Source organism: Sinocyclocheilus rhinocerous, unplaced genomic scaffold (assembly GCF_001515625.1).
Source record: "Sinocyclocheilus rhinocerous isolate Xijiao unplaced genomic scaffold, SAMN03320098_v1.1 scaffold623, whole genome shotgun sequence".
Lineage (NCBI taxonomy): Eukaryota > Metazoa > Chordata > Actinopteri > Cypriniformes > Cyprinidae > Sinocyclocheilus > Sinocyclocheilus rhinocerous.
Window position 1 is genome coordinate 700,588 of NW_015644631.1, and position 16,397 is coordinate 716,984.

Genomic DNA, 16,397 nt, shown 5'->3' on the forward strand with positions numbered 1-16,397 from the left:
TTAATCTTTGTAATCTCCTCAGATGACAATGTAGATGCCTGACAAATGTTGTTGTTGTTGTGATCATAAATTGTATGGATGTGATTACACGCAATACACGGAGCTTTTCCCTCACCATTGTAACGCGCTATATATACACATATCTGTATACAGTATATATATGAATACATATGTGGCTCATCCAATCATATTTCTAATATTTGTAATAATACTTATAATATTTTTCTTAGGCCTCTATGTATATATAGAGAAACAGGCCTGTCTATTTGATGATTAACGTTCTGTGAGCTTCTCTGTTCAGTATTTTGCAGGGAGACATTGAGTTTTCTATTGAGTTCATTCTGCAGCCTTGCTAGGGGGTATTTTCACTGCGCTTCTCCCCCCGTCATTCCCATCACCATGACATTACCAAAGTTTCTAGACCTCTGGAGTATTAATTGCCCCCCACTTTTCCACCCACCCGACTCCTTTCATCTTCTCTGCTGTTTGCGTCAGTATCCGTAGTTATTATCCTCACCACATAGCCCTGCTCGTGCTTCTTTGTTCCTCTGATATTCCTTCTCTCTTCATTCATTTCTCTACCTCGATTGGTCACATTCCACACGCTCTTATATAGGTGCAGATAAGTGGACGCACATCTCTTTGTGTAAGCTCTGTCCTGGTCATTCATTAGAATTCGTTTGGTGGCATATTTCCGACCGGCTACTCAGTGTACGAGGCTCTGGTAATGACAGAAAGTGCAAACTGCTTGTGAAACTCATTTGCATTTGTTCTAAAATGATGCACTGTGGTCTACTGGGCTTCTGCATTCACTCAATGTCATTAGTGCTGCCTTCAAACTGAGATGTTGGGACATCAAAGTTTCTTGATGGTTTGGGAAGGATAAATTAGATGTGTGATAAATCAGTTTTTACCGGTCTTGTCTGTTAATCAGTATCTGACACTCAAGGTTAAGGGGGCGTTTGAAATCAACTGTTTGAAATCAAATGCAAAGATCACTACTAGTCAATACTGGCCAAACTCACCTGATCAAAGAGCTGTTCTCTGGTTTTACATGCTGTATTAATTGTCCATTTGATTGTGAAACATATTCATATTAGATTATATATGCAAATTAGTATATATTGCACTAAAATGAGTGGTTTACAAACCTAAATGAAAGAATGAAACTTTACTGATCCCCAATTATTTAAATTTACATTATTTATTTAGCCACCCATTATAGAATTGTAACATCTAATCATTTATTGTTGTTGTTGTTATTATTATTATTATTTTTTTTTTTTCTTAATGTTTTCTCACTTTTTTGTCACTAACATGAAATAATAATAATAATAGTAATTATTATTATTATTATTATTATTATTAAAGCATTTAGGTTAATTACATTTACTTTATGTTGACATTAATTTGGGGATTTTTGTGTTACACTGAAAACTGTGAGTTTAATTATTTATTCTTTGTTCACAGCCCTAATATCATAATAATATTGATATTTATAAGTATTTAAATTATTTACATTATTTAACCACTCATTATAAAATTATGCAGCATCTAATCTTTTATTGTACTTTTTTTTTTACTTAATGTTATCTCACTTTTTTGTGGCTAGCATTAAATAATAATAATAAATAATAAAAAAGTTGACATTAACTTGGGGATTTTATGTGTTAATGTGTTAGTTTAATCTTTATTCATGGTCCTAATATTATAATAATATATTATATATATTATTATATAATTGAATATATAAATATATTTGTAAACTTATTGTTCTACATTAGGTCTCAAATATTGTGATATTTGTTTTTGAACAGCGACAACACAAGTTTTAATGTTAATTTGTAGATTTAAGACTGCAAGTCCAAAGTCATTTGAAGCTATTCAGCTACATTTGCATAGTTTTTTTCTAATATCTGAATAGACAAGACTAGACTAGACTAGAATGCTTATAGAGTATCTAATGTGAATTAACTTGAACTAGTACCCCATTATGGATGTTTCACCCATGAATTATACCTCAAATCATACCATGCTGTGCTAGTAAATCTATGAAAGGTCCCATAGATTTACATTGAGGGAGGAGCCCGAGGCACATCTTTGGATCATAGAGACTTTGAATGAGCTCATTTGACTTGGACCAGTCAATAGCCACCCTAGTAACCTCATAGCAACCAAACAGACTTTAGCAACCACCTGGCAATACCTTAGCTGTTATATTAACTCTCAACCGGTGTTAAAGACATGTCACACTGAGGTTTAGGATGTGTGTGAATATTTCGTATTGAGGCACAGAGCTGCGGTGGCCTCAAATGAACCGTGCTGAGTCAAGTGATCAAATCTGAAAATGCAGATCGATGAATGAACGTGGATGCCTCTCTCTTCTCCCAGTCACCATGTTCATCATTCAAAGGAAATGGTACTTTTTGGCCTATGCTGACAGGCAAAGTGATGCCTCTGAACTCTCATTTTGTTTGATAGATCGTTCGGCATAAGGAAAGCTGATCTGCATCTAAAGTTTGTCTTTCTGTGGTGTTCACTGTTCCGGTGCAATCTCTAGCCTGACCTTTTCTACACGGGTTTCTTCATTTTTTTTTTATGCTTGCAAGAGTGAAGTGTCACTATGGCTTTTACATTTATGTTTACATTTAGTCATTTAGCAGACGCTTTTATCCAAAGCGACTTACAAATGAGGACAATAAAAGCAGTCAAAACTAACAAAAGAGCAACAATATATAAGTGCAAATGACAAGTCTCGGAATGCGAGCAGCTACTGGTAGCCAGTGCAAATTGATGAACATGCGTGACATGCGTTCTTTTCGGCTCATTAAAGATTAATCTTGCAGCGGCAAGTAAAACTTTTAAGTAAAAAAGAAAAATGTTTTCTTCAGGGGTAAAACTTGGAATTTGTTGATTTTGGAAACTTTGATTCATACTTCAGACAGTCTGTGTGGTCCAAATTGCTTTCCTCCTCACATATTTTTTGGATGACACTGAACAGCAAAAATCACACTGAATCTTTGTCAGTTTTAATTTTGGCCACTTTGGTATATGGCAATAAATCATATTTTTTCTAATATCTGAATAGATGAGACTAGACTAGAAGGTTTAGAGCATAATCTTATGTGAATTAATTTGAACTAGTCCCCCATTATCTGCGCTTCAGCCATGGATTATACCTTAAATCATGTAACGCTGTTTATTTGTTGAAACTTTCAAAAATTACACTGAATCTGACATAGTCTGTTCCAATTGGCCACTTCAGTTTATGGAAATAAATTGTTAATAAATCAGATTTTATGCAATTTTTACATGTAACTCAGATTATTAAAATTGCATGCTTGATTTTACCTTTAAATCACAAAATAATTTAGCATTTGCACGGTATAAAGTATTACACAGAAAGGTCCAATTAATATGGACTGTTTAACATATTTTGCAATTAATGCAGCATATTTTTTTATTTTCTTAATGTGTTTCTCACTTTTTTGTGGCTAACTTTTAATTAATAATTTATATAACAAAAACAACAATGATAATAATAGTAATAATAATAATTTAAAATAATAATAATAATAATTATTATTATTATTATCATCACCACACATTTTATTTATAATGTGCTTTTCTTATACCCAAAGTGCTGCAAACAGTAAAAGCAAGTAAAAATACGAAAATTACAGAAATCAATACAAGAAAAATTAAGATATCAAACTTATCAAGATAAGCTATTTTAAAAAGATGGGTTTGTAACAGTTTCTTAAATTCTGATTATTTCTAATTACTATTATTATTATTATTATGTTAGCAATTCAATAATTATATTATTTTATGTTGAGTCATTAATTTGGGGATTGTGAAAACTGAGTTTAATTATTAATTAAAATTATTATTTTATTCACAGACCTAATATCATAATAATATTTGTATTTATAAACATATTATTCTACTCTAGATTTCAGGTATTGTGATACTTGCTTTTGAACAGTGACAAGGTTTAATCTGTAAATTTAAGACTTGACATCCAAAGTATGTAGCCTTTAAAACTATTTATGTACATTAGCATTATTTTCCTAATATCTGAATAGAATAGAATGCTTATAAAGCATAGTGTTATATGAATTAATGAGATTGTGTTTGTGTGTTTTTCTGTCTGTTTCGCAGGCTAGCGCTCTACGTGTACGAGTACTTGTTACATGTAGGAGCCCAGAAGTCGGCACAGACCTTCCTGTCAGAGGTGAGCCAGTCAGGGTTTTATTTAAGCTCCTGCTTATCGATGTGCCATCCAGGCACACGGCCTCGTAAGCATCGGCCCGCCCCCCTGGGGCTCTGGCTAATTTAATTACACGCAGATGATATGCTGAGCAAGCAGGACACATTTGATGTTTGGTGTCCACTTAATGAGATTGGAGGAGAGTCAGTGCATCGCTGTAAAAACAACTAAATAGTTTCAGCAGAAATGCTGGAGCGGTGCTGGCATGTTGATCATCACCTCATTTCACTTTTTATGAAGAAAAGCGCATCTTTGCTTTGTTATATCAGCTGCTCACAATCCTGTGTTTTATTTGCCATGTAGTGCTTTTAAGGAAGATCACAATCATTTATGCCTGAATGAGTTCCTTTCAGTGTTACTGAGGCATTGTGGGATTTATCTATGTGAAGGAAACTATGACATTTTGAAGCACCGCTTCAATATTTATAGTCTCACCATTATTTGCATATGAGTCATACACACTCAAGAGTACAAGCCATCTGAGAAAACGCAATAATACACATTTAGTGCACCATTTCTGATTGTCATTCTAATTCTAAAGCTCTGCCAATCACAAGAAATGACAGGCACTTCAAGTCGCCTGATATATTCAGATTTGCAAGGTTAACTTGTCCAAATGTCTCAGACTAGACTATTTTAAGTGAGCTACTTTGTATCTAAGAAGAGAGAAGTGTGTTTAAAACACAAAACAAAACAGCAGGTTTGGTCCAGTTTAAATGTACTACAAATAATGTAAAACATACACTTAAACTAGTTTAGTACTAGTGGATGAATGTGGTTGAAATTAATATTTTTATTCAGAAAGGAAACATTGAATTGATTGAAAGTGACAGTAAATTTCAAATAAATGCTGTTTTGAATTTTTTATTCAACAAAGAATCCTGAAAAAAGTATCACAGTTTCCACAAACATATTAAGCAGCATAACGGTTTCAACATTGATAATAATAAGAAATGTTTCTTGAGCAGCAAATCAGTGTATTAGATTGATTTCTGAAGAATCATGTGACACTGAAGACTGGAGTAATGATGCTGAAAATTCAGCTTTGCATCACAGGAATAAATTAAATTTTTTAATTAAAGCAGTTTTTAAAGCAGTTATTAAAAATTATAAAAATATTTCACAATATTACTGTTTTTACTGTGTTTTTGATCAAATAAATTCAGCCTTGGTCAGCATAAGAGACTTCTTGACCCCGACTTCTGAACAAAATCTAGAAATAAAAATCCTATGTAAACCTGGAAATGAACAAAGTTTTGGGATTTTGAAAGATCTCAAACCAAGAAAAGTTATGACATAAAAATAAGAATAAATAGTTAAGATACTGGACTATTTCTAGGTTACTAATCAAGAAGGCAAAAATTAATTAATTAATTATTTTATTTTTATTTATTTGTTTGTTTTTAATTTTTTAATTTTATTTTTTTATGAATTTTTTTAAAATTCAAATTATTATAGCTGATAATATAATTTGTATTAAATTTGACCTGAGATGGTATTCCTTTGGACTCCACTTTGTTGCTGAAATTAAACAGATTTTACAAATCATACATATTTACTCAAAAATTACACTTGAAAACAGTTATGCATCATCAATTAACAAAGATGTCTTTATATTTTGGAACTAATACAAGGGGAATCACAGCCTCTGCAAAGTGGACTCGCCAAATATTGACCAGTTATTTAGCCTGGCTGACTAGAAAAAAACATGCTGGTGGGCATTTAATGAAAGGAAAGTAGTCTTACTGTGAAACGAGTCTTACAATGTATTTCTCAACTTTCTCCCCAGATAAGATGGGAGAAGAACATAACGTTAGGAGAACCTCCAGGATTCTTACATTCATGGTGGTGGTATGATTGGCATTGTTAAATGTTTCTCATGTGCTGATGTGTTGTTCATGGCAACTGCTTCATTCATTCCTGTGTGGTTTGCAGTGTATTCTGGGATTTATATTGTGCGGCACCTGAAAGGAGAGAAACCTGTGAGCATTCCAGTGAAGCCAAGGCATTCCACGACTACGTAAGTTACTCTCACAGTGCATGGATGGATGAATGGTGTGGCATAGTAGTTAAAGCTCAGAGCTGGGACAGATGGGTGGATGGAATGCTAGAAAGTTTGAACGTTAGAAAGATAGATACATGGATAGATGATAAAATGCTAGAAAGATGGATGGAGTGATGGGTGAATGATAGATGGATGGATAGATGATAAAATGCTAGAAAGATGGATGGATGGATGGATGGAATGCTAGAAAGATAGAGAGATGGACGGATGATAGATGGGTAGATAGACACTAGAAAGATGAATGGATGGATAGATGGAATGCTAGAAAGATGAATGAATGATGGATGGATGGATGAGTTGATGGGTGGATAGATGGATAGAACATGAGAACGATAGAACACTAGAATGTTAGATTGCTGATGGATGGATAGAATGCTAAAAAGATATAGAGATGGATGAATGATAGATGGGTAGATATATAGATAGATATGCTAGAAAGATAGAACACTAGAAAGATGGATGGATGGATAGATGCATAGATGATGGAAAGCTAGAAAGATGGATGGACAGATGGATGGGACGCTTGAAAGATGGATGATGGATGGATAGATGGATAAAACGCTAGAAAGATAGAACACTAGAAGATGGATGGATGATAGATAGATGGATAGAACACTAGAAAAATGGATGGATGGATAGATAGATGGATCAAACGCTAAAAAGATAGTACACTAAAAAAATGGAGGATGGATGGATGCATAGATAGATGGATAGAACACTAGAAAAATGGATGGATGGATAGATAGATGGATCAAACGCTAAAAAGATAGTACACTAAAAAAATGGAGGATGGATGGATGCATAGATAGATGGATAGAACACTAGAAAAATGGATGGATGGATAGATAGATGGATCAAACGCTAGAAAGATAGTACACTAAAAAAATGGAGGATGGATGGATGCATGGATAGATGGATAGAACACTAGAAAGATAAATGATAGATAGATTGATGAAGAGATGGCAGGGCTCTAGACTGCTACCAAAATGGTCCCATATGCAACAATTTTCTGAGAATGTGCGAGTTAAAATTTGCGTGGTCGCATTTGTGCGAGTGCATGGTCTGCCCTGCTCCATACAGCGAGCGCTGCAGAGCCACAGCACAGTTCAGCAGGAGTCAGACTTCACTGATCATGTGAAGAGATTGAGAAAGTGTGAGCGCTTTGGTGTATAGCCTGGATTATACTCGACGCGTCAGCATGAGCGCAAAGGTCAAGTAAAAGACTGCTTCTTTTCTTCTAGAGAAGGTGAACATGTTGGTTTTCTTGGAGAAAAAAAACATGCAAGCACAGTTATCATCAGCCAGTTTAGTTTTACTTTTCTTTTTGTTTTCATTTTAAAACGAATTCGAAAGTGAAAGTGAAAGCATCTGATGCCCGGCTTATAACACAGCAAAAGAGGAACTTCTATTCACAAAATTCAAATCACAAATAATACTGATGAAAAAGAACGGGTTGAATGTTAACCACTTTTGTTAGCATATAACTATAAACTATGATAAAAGAAAAAAATATTCATCAGCATGCATTGATTAATCCCATGTTGTAGCAAAATAAATAAATAAATATAATAAAATAAATAGTGCAACCAAATCATGTGCTCGTGTGACCAACTGAGAAAGTAAGTCGCACCAGAGTGACCAGTGGGAAGAATGAATCTGGATGGATGGATGGATGGATGGATAAATGTATAGAAAGATGGATGAATAGAACACTAGAAAGATAGCACACAAGCAAAATGGTGGATTGGATCTAGAAAGATAGATGAAGAGATGGATGGATAGATGGATAGAACGCTAGAAGGATAGAACACTAGAAAGATGGATAGATGGATAGAATGCTAGAAAGATAGATGAACTTTGACAAAGCGGATGTTTATCAGTTCATTTGATATTTTTAACAATGCAAATGGTATTTCCCATGTGGCCGCAGTACATCAGCATGGTGATGTTGTGGCTTCATTCTTTGCAGTTCAGTGCTCTGAGTAAGACCAAATGCTGCTAGGACTTACAGGAAGGAAGCGTGATTCAATTTCCTGTGTACCTCGGGCTGCTGGTCACCTTAACTCTCATAAAACAAGAGCGCAGAGGAGCTCAGGCTTTCCTCGTTTCACCTCGGAGGATGATGTAAATGTTCAATTATAGATCCGACTACGTTCACCCAAACGCGCTGTCTGCTGTTGTGTGCACCTCAAAAGCGCAGTTTAGAAGGCGAGTAAAGGAGATCACTGGTTTGGCCCCAGACTCATTTCTCTTTCCAGCACCAATTAGCTGAATTTCCTCTGAGAGCGTCTGGAGTGTAGGCACAACAGGAGTAATTACAGAGAGCTCTAGATTCTTAAACGAGAACATCTCCGTCCAATACATCGCCGGCTTTCTGTGACTAATTGCCAATGTACAGCAAATGCACTTTACAGCTGTGATGCACCATATCAAATGACTGTGGTTTTAAAAACTCAAAATTGATGAAGTTTGCTTTATAAATACGCATTTCTGTTTCTTATTGTCAATGTTTCATCATTGGTACACATCACTCCAAAAGAAAAAATAGTTTTTTTGTCAAAGTGTAATGACTTTGTATGGTTACAAATCCATTGTCTGGCTCTATAGTACTCTGTTATGATACTTAATGGACTTTTTACAATCCACATACACTACCTTTCAAAAGTTTGGACTCAAATCTGAATTTTCAGCATCATTACTCCAGTCTTCAGTGTCAAATGATCCTTCAGAAATCATTCTAATATGCTGATTTGGTTTCTCAATAAACATTTATTTATTATTATTACCAATGTTTAAAATATTTAATAATTTTATGGACTGTTTTATTTTTTGGAATTTTATGAACTGTTGTTCCTTTTTTAATGAATAGAAAGTTAAAAAGAACAGCATTTATTTGAAATAGAAATCTTTTGTAACATTATAAATGACTCTTTACGGTCACTTTTTATCAATTTAAAGGGGTCATATGATGCGATTTCAAGTTTTCGTTTCTCTTTGGAGTGTTACAAGCTGTTCGTGAATAGATAAAATCCCTAAAGCTGCAAAGACTAAAGTCTCAAACCCAAAGAGATATTCTTTATAAAAGTTAAGACTCGTCCACACCCTCCTAAAACGCCTCGTTTAAACACGCCCTCACATGTCTACGTAACTGTGGGAAGATTTGCATAACGTCACGTAAGAAGGCGTAACTTTTATTCTAGCTGTAGTATTGTTGTTGCCGCAGCCGCCATGTCGTGAAGACGCTGTGTGTTTCGTTATGAAAGTGAAACTACTTTGTCTGGCCTTCCAAAAGAGGACACAACTAGAAATCAGTTGTTAAGTTGTATTTACTGTTTGTTATTTCTCCGATAACAAATGCTGACATGGTTTTATGTTTACGCTGCGCGATGCAACGCAATGCAACGCAATGCGTAAAAAGACAGTATAAGTCATTATAATCCGTAATTATGTCCCCACTGGATGCAACAATACACAAAATAATGTTCTTTTTTAGCAACGTCATATGACCCCTTTAATGCATCCTTGCTGAATAAAAGTAATAATTTATTTCACAAAAATATTCTTACTGACCCCAAACTTTTGAACAGTAGTGTAATTCTCAGTCCTCTTCATTTTTTTCTGATTAAATATTTCACTCCAAAATATGTAACATTGTGAAAAAAACGGCGTTTCACATCGACTTGATTTTGTTTGGACTGTGTTGCACATACGCTTTGTTTTCCCGGCAATGTAATAAAGTTGCACGGGGGAGTTGTTTGCATCTTGATTTGGAGGATATCAGAGGCTCAGGCAGACGTGCAGTGCCATCCTACGTGCCAGAGTCAGCGCAGTGGCTTTAGTGCTAAGAATAAAAGCCACAGCAAGAGGGAATAAAGCCCTCATCTCTTCCCTCACCTCTCCTCATCCTCCCTCAGGGAGTGAGAACACATCTAAAGAGAGCTCCTAGAGGTCACTTTCCAAGACAAGGTCAAAATGTCACCTCTCTCAATAAATGTGACGGGATGGTTCTCTCTCCGGCTGTGTTTTGAATGGCATACTAGCATACTACTATTTGGGAAGTGTGTACTGTATACTGCCTACTGATCCTTTGCATTTATGCATTTGACAAATGCTTTTATCTGAAGTGACTTACATGGCATTCAAGGTACGCATTTACATTTTATCAGTACTTGCTTTCTCTGGGAATTGAACCCATGATCTTGAGGTTGCCAGCGCCATGCTGTACTGTTTAAACTACAGGGAAGTTTTGTAATAGATTATCAAGCAGATAGCTGTCCACATATTTCAGAAATAAATATGTATTTTTTACATTTTGTATATATTATTTTACATTTTTATATAATGGTTTTTTTTTTGCGTAAAATAATTCTAAATTTTGTCATAATTTAGGGACCATCATCAATTTTTATTTAAACTTTCATACACACATGCACACATATATATAATATGTAACATATGTATGTATGTGTGTGTGTGTGTGTGTGTGTGTGTTTATATACGTATATATATACAGTATATATACATACATATACAAAAAATATACATACATTTACATTTAGTAAAGACTTCATGTATATATTATATATATATATATATATATATACAGTATATATTTAATATGTAACATATGCATATTTATGCATTTTATGTAACATTTCTATATTTAATGCAGATTTGTGTAATTTGTTATTTTCAAACTGCCATGATTGTTTCAATTAATATGATTTTTAAAGGCAGATATGTAGAAAGATGTTTGTGCACCTTTTTTTAGCAGTGCATGCACACACACACACATATATATGTGTGTGTGTGTGTGTGTGTGTGTATGCAAAATAATATTTATTGTCTTTAAATTATATAATTAAAAAATTCTGCATTTATAGACTATTATGCCATTCCAAATCAATATGATTTTCATAGGCAGATATTTAGCAAGATGTTCATGCGTTGTTGTTTTTTTGTTTGTTTGTTTGTTTTGCTTTTTGTTTTTTTACAAATCCAAATTTATCACTTCATAATTACACAGCAAAAATAGTATGAGTAGTAGGGTTGTGACGGTGAGGAAATTTTCCCACCGGTTAATCGACGTGTGACAACACCGGTAATACCGGTATCACCGCGGGGGCGGGGGCGTTCCCTCTTTTCCTCGCTTTCCTTCGCTTTTAAATAGCTTGTAAAAGCGGCGTGCGCATTTTACTTTCACTTTAAAATAGCGGCAATCCGGCGTAAAGCAATTGTTCGTTTGAATTTTCCCTCTTTTCCATCGCTTTTAAATAGCTTAAAAGCGCCATAAAAAATCTAAACGACGGTGGGGGTCGGTGCCGCGGTGGGCAAGTGACGTAACCGGTGTTGCGGCTTAACACCGGTATCACCGTCAACACCGTCTATCGCGGCAAGCCTAATGAGTAGTATGGTGTTATGGCATTTTGAACATGGAATGTTTTGCTTTCTCACACTGGAGCTTCTGCTTTTTGCCCTCGGATGGCTTCCTCCATAGCTGCGGTCTTTGACCCGGCCTCGGCCTGCCTTGCATCAGTTCATTTTCAGCATAATGACTTCTCTGTCAGTGGTCACGTTAATGGAGTTAGTATAAAACCATACACAGACATGGTGGCTGAGTCTGTTCTCCCTCATTACACCCTGTCACTGTGTTCGTTTGGGCTGTCGGGGAGTTCTAATGCACTCCGAGGGCCCTCCGAGTGGTGTTGAATGCCATGCTAATTGATCCTTGGGCAGATAAGGGTTTAATGTGATCTGCTCAAGACTAATGTCCCATAAGGACGCTGGCGCTGGTTTCCTTTCAGCGATAAGAGCCAAGTGTGTGGTTGTCATATCTAGAAACAGGCTCTCGGATGCTCCTGATACTGTTGTTGCTTGTGGAAGTGCGTCACACGAGCTAGCAGAAGATATGTCATGTGCCAAGGCCAACCCAGAGAGCAAAGGAGCCCGGCGTCCCCAGTTTCATTCATTGTTAGCACAATAATATAACCTATATTCATCCTGGTGTCCATTCTCATGGTTACTTCATGATAATAAAGTCGATTGGGATATGTAACATGAACTTGCTAATGCTCAAAATGGAAACGGTTTTTACTTCCAACCCCAACAAAATGTGATCTTTGGAAACCTAATTTTCTTTTCCATTGATTGACCACAATCATATAAATCATAGGGGAGCTCATTTCTTAAGTGACGGTGGATCATCTGAAATAAGTGTTTATGACATGACGGCCACTAAAAGCTTTCTAGTGGCATTGCTTAACATTGTGTCGCTGCTGTTGCAGCAGAACTGATAACTGACCTCTACTTTAGGCTCAATGTATTTGTGAATATAAAGACAGTTGGAGTTACATATTTGTACCGTGTTATTTGTGTGATTTATTTTTTATTTTTTATATGGACTGTTTTTTTCCCCCACATTCTGTGACTAGTGTTACATGTGCACATGCCCTATGAGCAACACAACATTTATAAATTCTGACTGATCACTGTGTTTACATTTAATTTAAAGTTAGTAGGACAGTAGCCACTGACTTCAATAGTATGGAAAAAATACTATGGGAGTCAGTGGTTACCATCAACTGTTTGGTTACCAAAATTCCTCAAAAATATCTTCTTGTGTTCAACAGAAGAAAGAAACAACTTGAGGTTGAGCAAATGATGATTAATTGTATTTTTTGGGTGAACTATCCCTTTAAATTCAATTAGCAAGTTTGCATCTTGTTTGCTACCTCAGTTCAAATTAAATTCAAATTCAAGAACTGTATTTAAAATAGTCTCAGTCCAATTCTGAATGACAGAGTCTTGATAAGTATAAATACATTTCAACCAAATGCTTTGCTACAAGTAACCATTTTCCATCCCTTTAACCGAATGGGATGTAATATCCATCTGTCTGTAGTTTTTATGTATTTTCTTTTCCCAGACACTGTATGTGGTTTATACTACCAGTGCCAAAAGGGTGTTGGATCCGTGGCCTAACAGTTCAGGACACATTGAGCTCTGGTGCTCTTGAGGGAAATCCTCTTTTTGGTTTCCTATTATTTTCTGTCCTCATTCTTCTGTTCTGCAGATAAAAAGTGTCCAAAAGTGTCAGGAGTATGCAAGCCATGGGGATTTGATGCTTGTCACACATTTATGCAGACTGTGTCTGGATTTGGACGAATAGAGTGTGTGTTAAACCTCTTACAATCTGCTTTTGAAGTATGTAAATCATATATGGTTTGGATCGGTACAATCACTCAGAGTTTTCAGCATCCTTTTGAGTTTAGAGTCTGGGAGGTTTCCTCCCGTCTTAAACAGCTGGCTGCTCAAACCACAGAGAGACGGCAAGCTTTCAAAACCCCCCACGATAAAGTCAACTTCTGCACAGATCAAAGTCAACGTGCCGCCTCTTTGCTCCAAACATCCTCATCGGGTTTTTTCTCCGTGGATTAAGTCTGGCAGGAAGATCGGCCTCCACAGTATTCACGGCTGCTTTCTTTGTCATGGGCTTTGGGAAAGGGACAGACGAGACTTTGGGATAAGCTTCGGCGTTTTCTCCAACCTGGAGCTTCGTGAGGGAGGATGTGCGTCGTCGTTGTTTACCCAGCATTCGGCCTGCCGTCTCTGGGTTCGGCTGTTTGCGCGGCCCTGTTCTCTGGTGCAGCACAAAGCTCTGCGCTAGCCAGCACTCAGCTTCCTAATAAGCAGGAGAATTGAAGATTGAATTGCTCCCGGTTTCCTGTCGGGCTCATGTTGCCGTGATTTTAACTGGATTAAGACGCAAAAAAACAGCCACGTGTTTCGGACACGTTTGCTTTGAGTGCACGGCCACCCTTGTAATACGATTTCCAAATGGCCTCACTTTCTTTTGATTGTTGTTTAAATGCGTTCTGCTCTACAAATGTTCTTCCTCTCTTGGCATTATGCATCAGATGCGATTGTCACACACAATCTCAGATATGCATTTTATTTCATTTCATTTTTTTTTTTTTGTTTTTTTTTTTGTAGTTTTAGTTAACGATAACAACACTACTTTAAATCTATATTAGATTACATTGTAGTATCCAAATTCGTATTTAGAATTGTGACAACCCTACTTGCATTTGATATATTTTGAATGAATGATTTTTTAACTTTTTGGAGTTTTAGGTTGTTGCTGTAATGTTTTGTGGGCTGAAGAGGCTGTGAAACTTTTGCTGCAGTGCCGTTGAGTGGTGTCGGTTGGAGGTACGAGGCAGCGAGTCAGTATGTGAGCTTCAGCTGCCTCTGCCTGTGTAAATGATGAATGAGCAGCGAGTCGGCAGGCTGAGGAAGAGGAGGCAGGAGGCAGGCGGCCACTCGCTGCCTGACAAGCTCCTTCATAATGCAGGATAGCGATGCCGAATGGGATTTGGGAGATGCAGGTGGTCTTTTCTTCACTCTCTAATTTTATTTATTTTTTTCTTTCAGTGGTGAAGAAGATTTATTTTTAATGTTTCGGGAGCAAGAGCTCCCCCAGAAATGGAGAATTAAGGCAAAATATATCAAATAAAATCCCCACTTCACTGAATCTTCTCCGGCTACACCTCCTAACGTGAGCTGAAGTGGAATAGAGAGATGAGAAGCTGATAGACGGGAGTTCATAGTTTTGCATATGCTTTGAATAAATTTGCATCCAATAATACCATTGGTTCATCTAAGACTCACTTTCAATAATTGAATACCTTCAATATGTTACAGTCCTAAAAGGCAGTTTTGATGCTATTTGTTTTGACTTAACCTCACTTTGCAGAGTTGTTAGTCATGTTTGCTCATACTTGGGGTTAGAGATTTGAACAAACCCCGAATACTTCACGTTTTATCAGACACCGTTTACCCTTAAATTCTAATTTTTTTATTTTTAAGCATATTAAGTATTTATTCAACACTTGAGGTCTTGAATTTGTATGTTTGAAATGACTTTTATACCCTTCAGCTATCTGTGATTCAATGATGGTGCATCTGACAGCATGCTATTCAAGGCATCTTTTGTGTGTCGCCCCAAAGCATCTCCAGGATGCCCTGCTGAATTAATTAGGCATCCAATTAGTGAGATTCTGCATATTAATCAAAGCAGGATATGACACTGAACAGATTTCCATTGATGAGTGTTATGATTGTGATATTAATGATCATAATGACATCAGTACGTCGCGACACTTTGCGTGCAGTGAGTCGCAGGAGTCGTAGCATGACGCACAGCCACAAAAATGCCTTAAAACAATCCACAACTGCTTCCTTAATGACATGCATTTACTAAACTTACTGTTTATTGTTGTACTTTGTGCTTGTTGTGCTGGCTTGTGTGCACAGTCTAAAATTAGCTGTTTGCTACTTCAGCAGGTCAAGAGAGAAAATACCAGCCATAAATAATTTTTAGATATCTTGAAAATATATTTTGCATTGCTTTATTTATTTATTTATTCTAAAAAATATATTATATTTTTTTATTATTTATGTATAGTATTAATTAGAGGTCGACCGACGTGGGTTTTTCACTGGCCGATGCCGATATTTAGAAATCAGGGCAGCCGATGGCTGATATATGATGCCGATATGTTTGGCCGATTTTCTTTCTTCTTTTTTTTTTCTTCATCTCATAAAAGTGAGTTTGAGTAAATGATTATTGCAGGGTACAAGATAGTAATAGTAGTAGTAGCCCAATTTAGAGTAATAATACATGGCTCAAAACTTAAGCACCTTCTCAAAACAGTTCTGAAGCATGCTTTTTGTTTATGTTTGCTGACAGACACCAGTGTTTCCCACAGACTTGCAAATGTTAATTCATTCTACGCCAGCAGGAGACGCTGTTGGAGCGGAGATATAGCGGTTTCCCCGGTAACGGCTGTAATCTAATCAGCGCTGCGCTCACAAACGCTATTTTATCAGGCATTACAGGAAAGACGAACGAAAATGACATAGAAGCTTTTCTGAAGACGGTCAGTTCTTTTCAATTATACATTCATATAAAAACACCCGCGCTGCATTTTAATTTTGAAACGTGCAGTGCTCATTTTACTCAACAAAGTATAAGCCTTTTGGGAAATCTATTTGTGG

The 16,397-nt window shown here is 36.2% G+C and overlaps 1 protein-coding gene across 1 annotated transcript in view; it reads left to right on the plus strand.

Moving 5' to 3' along the window:
* Positions 1-16,397, plus strand: part of LOC107758575 (single-stranded DNA-binding protein 2-like) — a 76,566-nt gene that overhangs the window by 19,008 nt on the left and 41,161 nt on the right. Inside the window, exons 2-4 of the mRNA XM_016576347.1 lie at positions 4,165-4,237; positions 6,063-6,124; positions 6,209-6,293. Of these exons, the coding sequence (XP_016431833.1) occupies positions 4,165-4,237; positions 6,063-6,124; positions 6,209-6,293 (220 nt within the window). The remainder of the gene's footprint in view (positions 1-4,164; positions 4,238-6,062; positions 6,125-6,208; positions 6,294-16,397) is intronic.